Source organism: Agelaius phoeniceus, chromosome 21, assembly GCF_051311805.1.
Source record: "Agelaius phoeniceus isolate bAgePho1 chromosome 21, bAgePho1.hap1, whole genome shotgun sequence".
Classification (NCBI taxonomy): domain Eukaryota; kingdom Metazoa; phylum Chordata; class Aves; order Passeriformes; family Icteridae; genus Agelaius; species Agelaius phoeniceus.
The window spans coordinates 10,408,300-10,421,759 of NC_135285.1; the positions used below are offsets into that span (position 1 = coordinate 10,408,300).

General features: G+C 44.0%; 1 protein-coding gene across 2 annotated transcripts in view; it reads right to left on the reverse strand.

Annotated features, from left to right (window-relative positions):
• The window catches only part of DENND1A (DENN domain containing 1A), a 151,197-nt gene that overhangs the window by 61,450 nt on the left and 76,287 nt on the right, over positions 1 to 13,460 (reverse strand). For both annotated transcript variants that reach the window (XM_054646491.2, XM_054646489.2), the window contains exon 11: positions 8,717 to 8,762. In XM_054646491.2, the coding sequence (XP_054502466.2) occupies positions 8,717 to 8,762 (46 nt within the window). The remainder of the gene's footprint in view (positions 1 to 8,716; positions 8,763 to 13,460) is intronic.

Consider the following 13,460-nt stretch of genomic DNA (forward strand, 5'->3'; position numbering starts at 1 on the left):
ATGGCACTACAGAACCACAACCATTTTAAAAACAATCAACATTCCTGACTTCCTGCCATCATTTGTTTTATTTATTCAGTTTACAATGCTAAAAAAATTAACCTTCAGCTGGCAGATGGAAGTTCTTAACAACATGCACAATGAAATTTGTCAACCCAGAGGGTCTGTGATTATTCAAGCAAAGATTTATTTCAAGCACCTCTCCTAATGTTTGTCTTGGTGTCCTGTTTGCACATTTAACAGTTTCTAGTCAAGTCAGGATTTCGAGAGAATCTTTTTATATTCAGAAATTTAAATAACAATAAAGAGTGGATTTTCCAGGAATTGAGAGTTACATTAAGTTAGGGATGGGAACTGGTTTCCAAATCCCAGGTTGAATTTTGGAAGTATAATAAAGACAAGTTTACAACTGCATTTAAGTGAACTGGATCCTACGAGAGCCTAATCAGTAAATAATTAAAATGGGGGGGGGGGGAAAAGCTAAGAGAAATTTAATTCTACCATGTCCTGGTCAGCAAGTCTGAACTTTCTCTCCTGTTCCCATGAATTGAGGGAAAGTTTCTGATCTAGTCTGAAGTTCCCATCTCTGGTAACAGTACTTACACACTGAAGAGAAAAGAAGAACCTATTTCTCCAAAGAATGATCATCAGTACCTGTGACTCTGAGCTCTAAAGGTGTCTGTGATCTAAGCAAATTTAAACATGCCAGACTCGATTTCCCTGCTTCATCAACAGTAAATGAGTCACTGATCCCAAACAGAGCAGCATTTAAACACTTAGCACTTCTTCCACTAACAGGAGACTTGAATCTTTTTTTTTTTTGACTGACTAATCACACAGGTTTAATCTCTTCAAATAAAGCTTTGAAAATTCAAAATCAGAAAAACTGGAATTATAGAATATGGTAATTGAGGAAATTTCCCAGTGACACTGTAAAAAATGTTTAAGTACCTACCTACCTACACACAGGAGCAAATGAAAGTTACTGAGCAGGAAAATGAACAAAAACATACTCAATTTTTAATTAAGGTTTTGTGGGGTGGAGGGAATTGTTTCCTTTAAAAGAAAGGAACTCAAGTCCTAAAACAATGGCAAAGTTGAGCCTTAGGCAGCTAAATAATTACCCTCAGTTTTCAAGGCTCAGTCCTCTGTCTATAAAGCAAACTGCTGTGTACTTAGGGCTGAAAAAAACCCCAACAACCATAAAACCCACTTTGTAGACATTTAAGTTTAGGTCTTCACAAGACATTTCTTTAACTTAAATAGAAGAATATTACATTTAATGCTTTCCATATAAAGAGCAGCAGCACTGCCTGACAAACCAGGTACTTTGCTTGCAGGAACCAAAGGTCACCCCGTTGGCTGCATCTGATAAACTCTAAAGCAATCCAGGAGCCTCACTCCTTTAGGAGTCCGGAAGCACCAGACAAACTGATTGCTCCTTCCTGCTTCAGAAAATTAAAAATCCCACTTATACTCAGAGGAGTCTAAAAACCTCCAACAAAAAGCTCTTGCAAAGTACTTAACCAAAGCCAGAAGCTTGTCAGCCTCAGTGCAGGCAGGACAAGACAGAAACCCTGCTCCTGCTTGCTGCAAAGCAGCAGCACACACGTGGTGAACGTGCCAGGGGTGTTTCTGTGCCTCTGGTGCTGAACCTGCACCTCCCCTTCAGCAAAATGGGGGTCCTGGAGCACAGACAGGCTTGTGCCAAGCAGGGCTCAGGCAGAAAGATGCCCTCATGGTACAGGGACTGTAAATGCTGCTCAGTGTGATCACCCCACACCTGGCCCAGAAATCATCGTACCCAAAAGGAAGCTGATAAACTCTGCACCACCAAGAGCTCAACCTCACTGTAAAGATTTGCAATATTTGTACAAAGGCAGTGGCTTTCCCTTGAGACCAGCCCTCAGATTTAATAAAACACTGGAGACTGACTTGATTAATAGCATCTGTCTTGCAATGCATTCAAAAACATATAATTTTTTGATGGTCCAATTGTGGCTCATTCTACAGAAATGCAGACTGACCAGTTCATCTTAATCCTTAGTTGGTTTTGTCATCTCTCCTGTCACTACCATCTTTGGTAAAGATTTACTGTCTTGTTGGAATTTGAGTAAAAATTCACATCATTCAGCTGCAATTCTCACATTAAACCCCACTGGATTCTGTGAAGCACAAAAACACGTAGATAATTTTTCCCACATACAGTTTGTGTGTTGTCATAATTTTCAGGAATGGGAAGGGACAGCCACAAGCCACACACAGCCCCAGTCCATATTTCACAACTTCCTGAAGAGCTAAACAAAACTTTACAAGTGATACCTGTGCAGCAGACTGGGCTGTATTCAGTAGGTTCATATTTTGCTGAAAAGAAATGTGGATAAGCAAGGACTAAGAGGAAATATGAACATTACAGATTCCTCATCTCATTTTCTCACAGGTCAGGGATGTACTGAGTCAAAAGGAGAAATTCAGTGAGAATGTGCATCACATCTCACTCCTGCAAACCTTTCTTAACCACCCTTGCCCAATTACTTGTAGCCATAATTAATCACCTAAAATCCATCTAAATCAAACTAACATCTACACCTGCCTTTTATTTTAAATGTCTCTTTTTAAAAGAGTGGAGAGGTATGGAAAGCTGGTTTAACAAGCACACTGAACCCATTGTTTATGGCCTCTATAAACATGGCTTAGTAAGAATTACTGACTTAATCAGAGAGAACTTATCTCCTGGTGAAAAGAGCACTTTAAATTTCAGAAATGGCACCTTTACTGTGAAAATCTCTTAACTTTTCAAACAAACTCCGGGGGGCCTTAAACACCAGGTCCGTAAATAAGCACAGTCCGGGTGCCTGCCCTGCTCACAGGCAGCCAAACTCTTGAGTCATTTAAATGTTTTATGTGGAAGTTCACAAAGACACAGAAACCATATTCGAATAGGAGAATGAAGGGGTGCTCCTCCATCCCACTCTAGAAGAGTATTCCTCCATAACACTGACACCACTTTACACTAAATGCTATCTTAGCAGCACTGGCTACACTTGGCAGGTTCTGCATTTTCTGCCATAAAGGGATCCCAGGTTAAACTTCTTTCAGGTGAACAGTTTTATTGAATAGCTTAATTTAAAACAAAACGAAAAAACCTCCATAACCATCAAACACCAGCACCCCCTGCCTTTCCTCCCACAAGCCAGGTTTGCGTAACTTCACGGCTAAATTGCTGCCAAAACATCAACCAAGCTGATCATGAGCTTTTATACCCAGATACAAACGTGATCAGCATCTTTAAAAACGTTGTAACAGTAAAAGGGTGATACCTTCCACCGATTCTCTTGGAAAGGCAGAACTCCTAAGAAAAACTAACATTCTAGTGAGCCCGTGCACTAGGTCTGAAATCGTTAAGAAAGTATGATTCACAACAAGCCTAAAATCCATTTGCTTAATGACTTGTCTCTACTGAATTAATAGCCTCCATTTATTTTCTAAAGGAAAACACCACAACGCTGCAGACAACAATGTGTCAATCTGGCTGCCAGAAGCAGGAAAGGCAGCGGATATAAAATTTTATTATTTCATGCCCCAAGAGCAGCCAGAAGGACTTAATGAAATCAGGGCCAGATTTACAATCTGAAATGGCTATTCAGCAGACAGCTCTGCCCTAGCGGGATGTGCCCCCTGACCCTGGGCCCTTTGATCCGGCCACAGCAGGTGGGCTGCCCCCCCAGCCCATCTCCCACCCTTCCGCCCGGCACCCCCAGCCTCTACAGGTGATTCCCCAGATCCTTATCACAAGCAGCTGTTGCCAGCTGAGTGACAAACAGCACCCGTGTGCTGTGGCACACGAGATAAACCTCTCTGCTGCTGGGGGAGCCTGCCTGGAACTGCAGGGCTCGCCTTCTGAAAAGTCGCCCTCAAACATGCCCCAGAATCCCTGATTAAAGCATGGCTCTTATCTCCATTTCCCCAATAACTAGATAAAAGATAATTCCATAAGTAATCTGCCATATTTTAAATGCATTTTTATCAATGCTCCTGAAATCACCTACAGCCATATTGGGAATATTTGTGAGTGGCTAAACTGCATTTAGGGGTTTAAGACCTGGATTTAAGTTAATCTATAACCCTTCATTAAAATCCAATGGAAAAGCTGCACTTCCTCAGTTACAGGTAGAAAAAGCATTGATTTACTAAGAATAAATGGGTGGGAAAAGCTAATTAATGCTTCTCACCCCAATCGAAAATATAATTAACAATTAACAGTACCAGTGGCAGATGCCAGCGGTCAATGCATTCTCAGGGTGTGTTCTGGGAAGGGGACCCCCAGGGCAGGGTCAGGCCTGAGCCCAAGCTCACAGGACCCATGCTCAGGGCTCGTTAGCTCAGACTCAGTGCATGCTAATTGGGCTATGGTCACACTGAATCCCGAGCAGGGCAGGGAATGTGCCCCAAAGTGCTCCCCAAATGCATGGGGGGGTTCTGAGAGCCCCAGCTCCACTCCCCTGGCTGCACAGGAGACATTATTGACACCAGGTCAGATCAGCCTGTCCTACCCCAGTCACACAGCAGGAATTGCACTGAGCATTTCTTTCCTCACATGAACAGTTTTACTGATACCAGGCTGAAGTAAAACAAAAACCTACTCATACAGCTTTTATGATCTACACCAGTGTCCTCTTCCTTAGGAAAAGGGTTAGAGGAACATTCTAATGTGCAGTGTCACACACAAATTCATCCTGGATAATCTTGCAAGAATTACAGTTCTGAAGTCCCAGAAAAAGTCCTTGAATAACTGAAATATTAATTTTAAAAGCTATGAAATACTTTTGCAATGACTAATTCTAACTCTAAATGCTGGGTCTGTGCCCCAAACAGAGCAGGAAAGGGTGGATGTTCTCCTGGAGTCTGCAGCCAGAGCTCCCCATGTCAGAGCCAGCACAGCCATCCCCAGCAGTCAATCAAAACCACATGTGCCCAGTTCCAGCAGGGAGCTCCTAGGTCAAGGGCACTCCCCCTCCATCAGCACCATCACACTGATAACCTCCCTACACAAACAGCTGCAGAAACAATCCTTTTCTCTGACAAAATGTAAAAGGCTGCAACTAAGCTTGACACAGCTTCCGACACACAGGGCAATTTTAAATAATCTGAAGACTAAACCAGCCTACAGTGCACAGGCAGAAAATAAGATAGTGAAAGGGGTGTGTTCTTTTGATAGAGTTTCATTTTCCTATCTCATTATTTATCACTACTAAGTACTTATCTTCATCTAATATGAATTCAATTAGTTCCATAAGCATGTTCCATTATTCATGTGATAGCTCCAGCCTTGCTTATCCAACAGCTTATAAACTTTTAGCCTTCTTTGAAGTCACTTTATGGATTGCTAAATGGAAATCTTATAAAGAATGACTAACTAGGTGATGATAGAAAAGCTGAAAAATAAGAGCACAAAACACAGCTCTGTATTTTCTACCAAGGCTTTCCCCCATAAATCAGTTGGAGCCCTCTGACCTATAACAGGAGATTATCTTATCTCACTGGAGAACATTTCAGTCACAGCAAATTAGATTTAACAGTCAATGGATAGGCTTGATATTTTAATCATAAGAAAAATTTGTCATTTTCCATTAAAGTAACTGTTCCTTCTACAGAGCCCCCATGGAACAGGGGAAACTGCAAACTAACTTTAAGGTACCAAACAGCTCAGGAAAGATCTGTCGAGCTGAGAGAGGCTGGATTTTGTTTAAAATCACCAACACTTCTGCTTCTTCCAGAGGCCCCATTCCAACACTGGGCTAGAAAACCCACAGAAACAAGACGAGAGGTAGAAAATAATGGTTTCCTATATCCCAAATCCCAGCACTGGCTGCCACTAGTGCTGGCACAAGGAGGCCAAATGCAGGCATGGGAGCTGCTGGGGCACAGCCTGAGCCCAGACCCTCCTGCAGCACTCCCTGGGCTCCACCCCAGGGCAAGGGCCCACCTGCCCCAGGCACAGAGCCAGGCTGGCAGTGAAGCCCTGATCCTGACACTCCAAGGTGTGCATCAACAGAACACTTCCTGAAGTCCCATTTGTGACATTTCAGCATTTACAGAAAAAGCAATACTGAATAATGGCAGCAGATTGTAGTTCTAGTTTATAAAATTATTTTGATATGGAAAAGATAATACATTTTTAAACAAACACAACTGTCAGGTCATGAGAACAAGAATTGCTGTTGCAACTACGATGTTATTCTAAACAAAAAACCCCCACAACCTTCCATATGAAGAAAGGGACAAATAGAGTGAGCATTCAGCACCACAAACTAGAGGCAACCTAGGAAGTGTCCATCTCATGTGACAATGTCACCTTCCCTTGCCCAGGGCATAAAAATTCTGCAGCACTTGCCACCAGACAGATCCAGCACCACTGTGGAATTTTACGTTATTTTTCAATGGAAAAAGCAGAGTTAGCTGCAAGATGCAGTTCTGTGTGTAACTGAATTTATCCATAAGAGGAGAGAAAACAGTTTGGTTTATTTATTTAATTTATTTGATAAGGCACTTTGAATAACTGTACTTTGCCAAAGCGTGTCTGTGTTCCAGAATCTCTGGCTATTCAAAAGCCAGACTGGATTTAGTACTAAACAGATTTTTTCACAAGTTACTAAAATGGATGAAAATTGGCTTCTCCAAGAACAACTCCTTTTTTTGAGTTTTTACAGATGGAGTTTGGAAGGCCCACAGAGCCCTGCAGTCTGAAACATGGAGACAAAGGAAGAGGCAATGGATTTATGGAGAAGGCAGGAGTGAGACATCACACAAAGCAACTCCAAGGTGTAATTATTAAATTTCTTTTCTATATCCATTCCCAGGCCAACCACAGAGCTCGTTGTGAGCACAAACACCTGTGAAAGCTGCCAAGTGTGTGTATGGAGATCCTCTCCCAGCCCCTACCAGCTCTCTTCCATCTTTTACAGATACCACAATAACCACACCAATGATTGCCTGGGACGGATGTGGGGCCGAAAGTTTCTTGATCTGAATGAAGAATACATTTCTTCCTAGATATTCCCTCTCTCCTGCCTGCGCAGTATCCAAGGGTGATTATGAGTAGCCCCCTTGAACAAAAGCATATGATGTGCAAACAAATGTACATGTTGACTTTTTAACTAATTGGTTATTCACAAACAAATTGTACTGCAATTCTTTACTTGGTTTAGCAGTATAAAGGGCATAAAACATCATCTGTACCCAGGATGGTAAGGAGAAGAAAAAAGACATCCTGTACATTTAATCTATCTTTTCATAAAAAAACTGCCTTCTAAAATTACCTCCCATTAATGCTGGAAAATGTAATGCTATTACACAGCACACACAAACACACATTTGTCCTAGTGAAAGAATATTAATCAATATTTCCAGAAATTACACATTTTTATGGACAATACAAGAACAATTCCTTTATGTGATGTAAAGCCCAGCTCTCTAAACTGTTCTGTACCCTGAACAGGAAGGCTCTGTTTTCACACACAGGATCTAAACCAGGGACACAGGTCAGTCATGTCCAGGGGCACGTGCAGAGCCAGCTCTCAGCCCTGCCCCAGGGAGGCTGAGCTCCCTGGGCAGGAATGGCCCTGCCCACCAGGGCACCCCTGGGGAGGAGGGCACAGTCAGAGCTCCACACTCAGAGCATCCCAGGCAGGAATGGCCCTGCCCACCAGGGCACCCCTGGAGAGGAGGGCACAGTCAGAGCTCCACAGTCAGAGCTCCACAGTGAGAGTTCCACAGTCAGAGCTCCACAGTCAGAGCATCCCAGGCAGGAATGGCCCTGCCCACCAGGGCACCCCTGGGGAGGAGGGCACAGTGAGAGCATCCCGGGCAGGAATGGCCCTGCCCACCAGAGCACCCCTGGGGAGGGCACAGTGAGAGCTCCACAGTGAGAGCTCCACAGTGAGAGCATCCCTGCCCACCTAAAGCACCCCTGGAGAGGAGGGCACAGTGAGAGCTCCACAGTCAGAGCTCCACACTCAGAGCTCCACAGTCAGAGCTCCCCGGGCAGGAATGGCCCTGCCCACCCAGAGCACCCCTGGGGAGGAGGGCACAGTCAGGGAGGATGAGGATTTCAGAGGCACCTTAAGTCAGTATCTTTTGTTGTCCCCCAGATACTTTTGAGGAAAGTCATCCACTGTTTCACCAGTGCGGGAAGCAAAAGCAAATATGTTATTTCCACTTTTAGAGTTTTTTAAAAAAAGTCACATGAATTACTGGGAATTGTTTATAGGAGAAGCTTTCTGTGAGGGCTGGTGCTCTGCCAGCTTTGTGTTAACATTAACTGCAAGTTCCTTCTTTTCAGATCTTTTGAACATTTAAAAAATTACAATCTGTCTGCGAAAGCCTAAAAGAGAACTGTAACTGTCAACATTGTGGTTTAATATCGACTCTGCCTTTGTGCCTGAGTCCAAGCAAGGCACTGAAGGGATTAAATGAAGCCCCAGGGCGGGGAGGGGAGCACGAGGTGAGCAGGAAGTGTGCCCAAGGAGCACCAGGAGCAAACAGGGCTCCTGAATGTTCCACCTTATCACGTGTGCCTCACTCAATTCCCCCAGCACTCCCAAATTAACAGCATTATTTCGTTTGTAAGCATATGAATGAATGTGTAATTGCTTGCAGAATCTGGCTCTAAATCATACCTCTATATATAGATTCAGAAATGGCAAGAGAGACTTACCTCCATCAAACTTAAGTGTATTCCAATGAGGTAGGGCATGGGGGCACTGTGGAGAGGAAAAGGAACACAGCTTTACATCCTTGTAACCCTGAATAACACACATGACTCATTAAATCAGCTACAGGAAAACACTGGGATGCTGGAATAGCTTTTGCTTAAAAAATGATAACATCTATACAAACAAATCACATGTGAACAAAGTGTTAGTCCATATTTGAAAGATGGTTTTTAGTATGCAATAGTCTCCCACTCCTGTAAGACTTCACTTTTTCTTGACAACAGACTCTCTAAGTGACTAAGTTCAGGCAGGTACCTAAGGACAGCTATTAAACATAGACCTAACACTGGGGTCTTTTGTTAGAAAACCAACAAAATCTGTTATTGTAATTTTAAAAGCATACACAGGCTTTTCCAAGAGTATTCTTTCAAAAACCAGACCTTGTTGTAGTGTCAAGTGATTAATTTAATGTATACACATCACCCAGTAGTACAAGTTTTGAATTCTTTGAATGAGTCCAAACACATTTTTAAGTAATTTACTTTTAAGTATAAATCTTGATATGTTTTCATTTGTAAAAGAAAACAAAAAATACTTTTGAAGATCCTGATAAACTCCAGAGTTCCTGGGACACCTGCTGGTCCCAGCACTCCCCTCAGGACACAACACTTCAATATCCCAGGGCTCTTAGGCCAGGTTTAGCCTGGGCCACAGGCGTGGCCCCTCTGTTAGCCCAGTGCTCTAGGGCAGACTGATCTCCTCCCTGGCCCTCCCCTGATGTGAGCAGGCCCCAGCAGGAGCAGCAGAGCCCCGTGGAGCTGCCTCTGGTGCCCAGGGTTTCCAATGCCGAGCTGCTCCCAGCCTCCCCCTCTGAGGCAATCAGAGCCATCAGCGAGGCTGCCAGAGCTGCTAATTGCAAATATGGCACATCCTGCCTGCGAAACGCAGCGCACACAGACAGACACAACTTCTAAAATAGAGCCTCGGCTCGCTGTGGATACAGAAGCTCAAAGAGCTCATTTTCAATTTCAGATGAAAAAATGAGAGAAATGTCACTGTACTGCCTTGGATTAAAATATCTCCCATATTGCTGCTCTAAGCTGGTGCCTACTGCTCAGTAAGAGCAGTACAGTACTGAAAAAGCTCCTGAGACACCAGGCCAGCAAAAATCCCTGCTTCTCCTTTTCCTGAGAAATACCTTAAAAATATATTTACTGATAAGCATATTAATATTTATGTTGTTTGTTAATACACCCCCTCAAACTGCCACTCTGTAGGATGCTCTACTGAGGTGGAAACGGCCCCTGCTGAAGAAATTCCATGTGAAACCAATTTTTTTCTTTTCTGAGACATTAAACACATACATACAACTTCCACCACCCCTTTGCAGTTCACTGGCAGAACATTGCAGTGCCTGTCCCACGTCACTGCAATGGTGGTGCCCTCCCAGAGCCCCTTGGGACAGAGCCCCCAGGGGTTGTTCCAGCACAGAAGGATCTCCAGTGCTGTTTCCTGGGAACCCCAGGGATGGCAGCTGGACATGCACCAAGTCCTGGCAGGAGGTCTGACACTCCCCAGGACACTCTCCTGTGACACTCGAGGGCTGCTCAGCTGAGCCCTGCTCTGTCACAGACACGTTGGACTTGTGACAAATGCCACCTCCTCAGCTCCAGCGGCCACAGCTCAGCAGCCAGAGAAGAGGCAGGATTTTATGCTGAGAGAATGAAGCACTGCTCTGCTGAGGCTGCCCCGGCCCCTCCAGTACCACCAGCACCAATGTGGTTCCAATTAAGGACTTCCAGCCACGCCACAGCTTCAATCCCCACCGTACAAAGTCAGAACCTCGGCAGGAAGTCTTAACCCTGCAAATGTCTCAGCTAGTGGGACCTCAGCTAATGGAATGCAAGGAAGCAGGAAGAGTGCAGTATTGCTGAAAACCAGCCATTTATTAACATCTCCAAATGCAGCAGAGGAGATACGGCTCAAGATACATGGATCAGCTTTGGATGCTAGGGCTCATCTTTTCAATTCTGAAGTGACAAACATTACATGTAACAGCAATACAGCACATAAAATAATTACAGGGACTGCATAAATAACCTCAATAAAATGTAATTATGGTAAAGAGCATAAATATTTCCAATAAAATCTACCAGAGAGATTCTATTCTTCCATCCTCACTCATCAATGTGACTGAATAGGAAACACACCTAGAAGTAAATGCCCCAAGTTCATGTCAGGCTTCATAAATTGTTTTTATCACCATTTCTCTTGACCATGAGTTAATCATAGGCCATTATTTAAGCAGACCTTTAGCATCCTGTGCAGGGGAAGGTGGTGTGTCCCCCCTTCCCCACCCAGGGCACACTGAAACTGTCCCTCCTCACTGCCACTCAGGTCCCGAGACGTGGAACACTCCAGCAGTTTTTAATATTTGATCAGGGTAGATTTGTACTTGCAAGACTTCCAAGTGAAGTTCAGCAAGATGCATCCCTTGTATAAAGGGCAGAACCACTCGGCACAACCTTTAATCCTTCTGGGAGCCCTGGCAGATTAAAGACTGCCCTTCAGAGCAGGCCTTCCCCACTGCTCGACACTTCATCAGTCCTGGGGCTTCTTACAGCCACAACTACTAATTACTCAAAGTTGTTTGCTGGCAGCCAATAGCCATTAAGTGCAAAATTAAGAAGTATCAGTTTCTACCACATGTATTTACTGCTCAAACAAAGTGCCTGTGTGAGCCTTTTGGAACAAAGAGAGGGGTCATTACTCCTCTTGTGCTACGCTGGCTCCGAGGCAATCAGCCTTATTTATAATCAAATGAGTTATACAGGTAAATATCAAATCATTAAAGTAGCAATGCATAAGCATGAATATGGATTTTGGGGACATAATGGCTATATATTGCCCATTTATTACAGTTGCATTTTTACAATTTCTTTAATTCGTTTCCTTAGGCAAACTAGAGACCTCTTAATTATGCTCCCAAGAGGTGGGCAACTACTAATTGGAAGAGAAGCAGGTGAAATAGAGGGACATATCTTCTTAAGTGAAAAAAGCCCAGCCTTAAAAAACACTGCAATTCACCAGGAAAATAATGTAAAGCCCAAGGACCTCCAAAAGGTTCCTATTTACAGCTACGCAGGGATTTCACCATTTTGCTTCATTGTTCCAGGAAAATGGATGAGAGCACATTTACCACATTCATGTCTCCTCTGCAAACATTGACTCAAGGGGCGGCTGTCTCCACACAACTTGACACTTCCCTCTCCAGGGCAGTCTCCTGATTTCTCTTCACATTCCTCATTGAAATGCAACAGAATTCCCAAAATTTATTGGGGTAATTGATGCAAATGAGAAAGTTGACTGCATAAACTGGAACAGTGCAGGGAATGCAGAGCTGTCACCAGGAGAGCAGCTCCAGTGAGAGCCCAGGTGTGCCAGGCTCAATGCAGTGCCCACCCAGAGCTCCCCAGGCAGGATTTTTTGTTTCCCAGCAGCAGGAGGACTCCAGCTCCACCTCCACCTACTCGAGGAGCACATTGACTACATGCAGATTCAGAAAATAGGAGAAAGGGGGCTAAAAAAACTCCTGGAGAAAGGGCAAACTGCCCCAACAGAAGTGCTTGTTCAGCAGCTGTGCCAGGGTGCTCTCAGAATTTATTCATGTTGGCTGCTAAGCTGTCTGTCTGATAGAAAACACTGTTTTAATCCCCCTGCAAAATGTACTGTTTCTTCTGGTGACAAAGCTCTGGGCTTCAGCACACACTCAGCTGTGTGCAGCTCAGCAAAGCCAGGCTTTTCTCAGGGCTCATTTTAAACACATTTAAACACTGAGAGCAAGAAGGAAGCAAACAGTCACAGTGGGAGTGGTTTCATGGAAACAAGAAATGAAGTGGGAAAAGTAGTGAGGAAAATTGATGCACTGCTTCCTTCACATCACCAAATGTTCAAATTCCCAATAAAGTAGATGGACATGATCTGGCCAGTTCAAATGGTGTGTGTGCCTGACCATCGATGCTTGGTGGCAGCACCTCCCTAACCAGGACTCCTGGCACCTGCTGCATGTGCTCTAAACAAACAAAACCCAACCAAACAACCCCAAACCAGCCACCAGCACAGCAGCTGTGCTTCTGTACTTCCTCTCTTGATCTGCATTCAAAGGAACAAGCAACTGTGCATTAAGCCATGGTCTCTAGTGACAGTATTTTAGTCTCCTGCACCAGAAATGTTTCCCTGGGCTGAGGGAATACATTAAAGAGCAGTGCCCAATTAAAAGATACAAATAAAGGACAGCACTCTATTCCTTGCTTCCCCTCCTGCCCCTTGTCCTCAGGAACCTACATGACAGGGATGGGGTGACTGAAGTCATTGCAGCTCCATGGAGGATCCACCAGCAGCACTGAGTCAGCATCCCCACCACAGAGCAAGTGCATTGAGAGCAAACATCTGGGAGACACAGCCTCTCAGCATCTCCAGTTCTGAGGGAAGGTACATCAGTCAGGAATGCAGGGGAACAGAAATAGTAAGTTTAAGAAAACCCTTTCAAGAGGGAAATGGGAAGCAAAAGGCAAATAATCACAGTGGAATATACGTTTTTCAAAAAACTTTCAAAGATCTCGAGTGACACACTCTATCCATCCTTCTGTGGGTTTCAAAAGAGCAGGAGAAGATTCAAAACATCACAGCACAGTCAGTAAATGAGCACAGCCAACTGAATGAACAAGATATTCTGTATTCATAAGA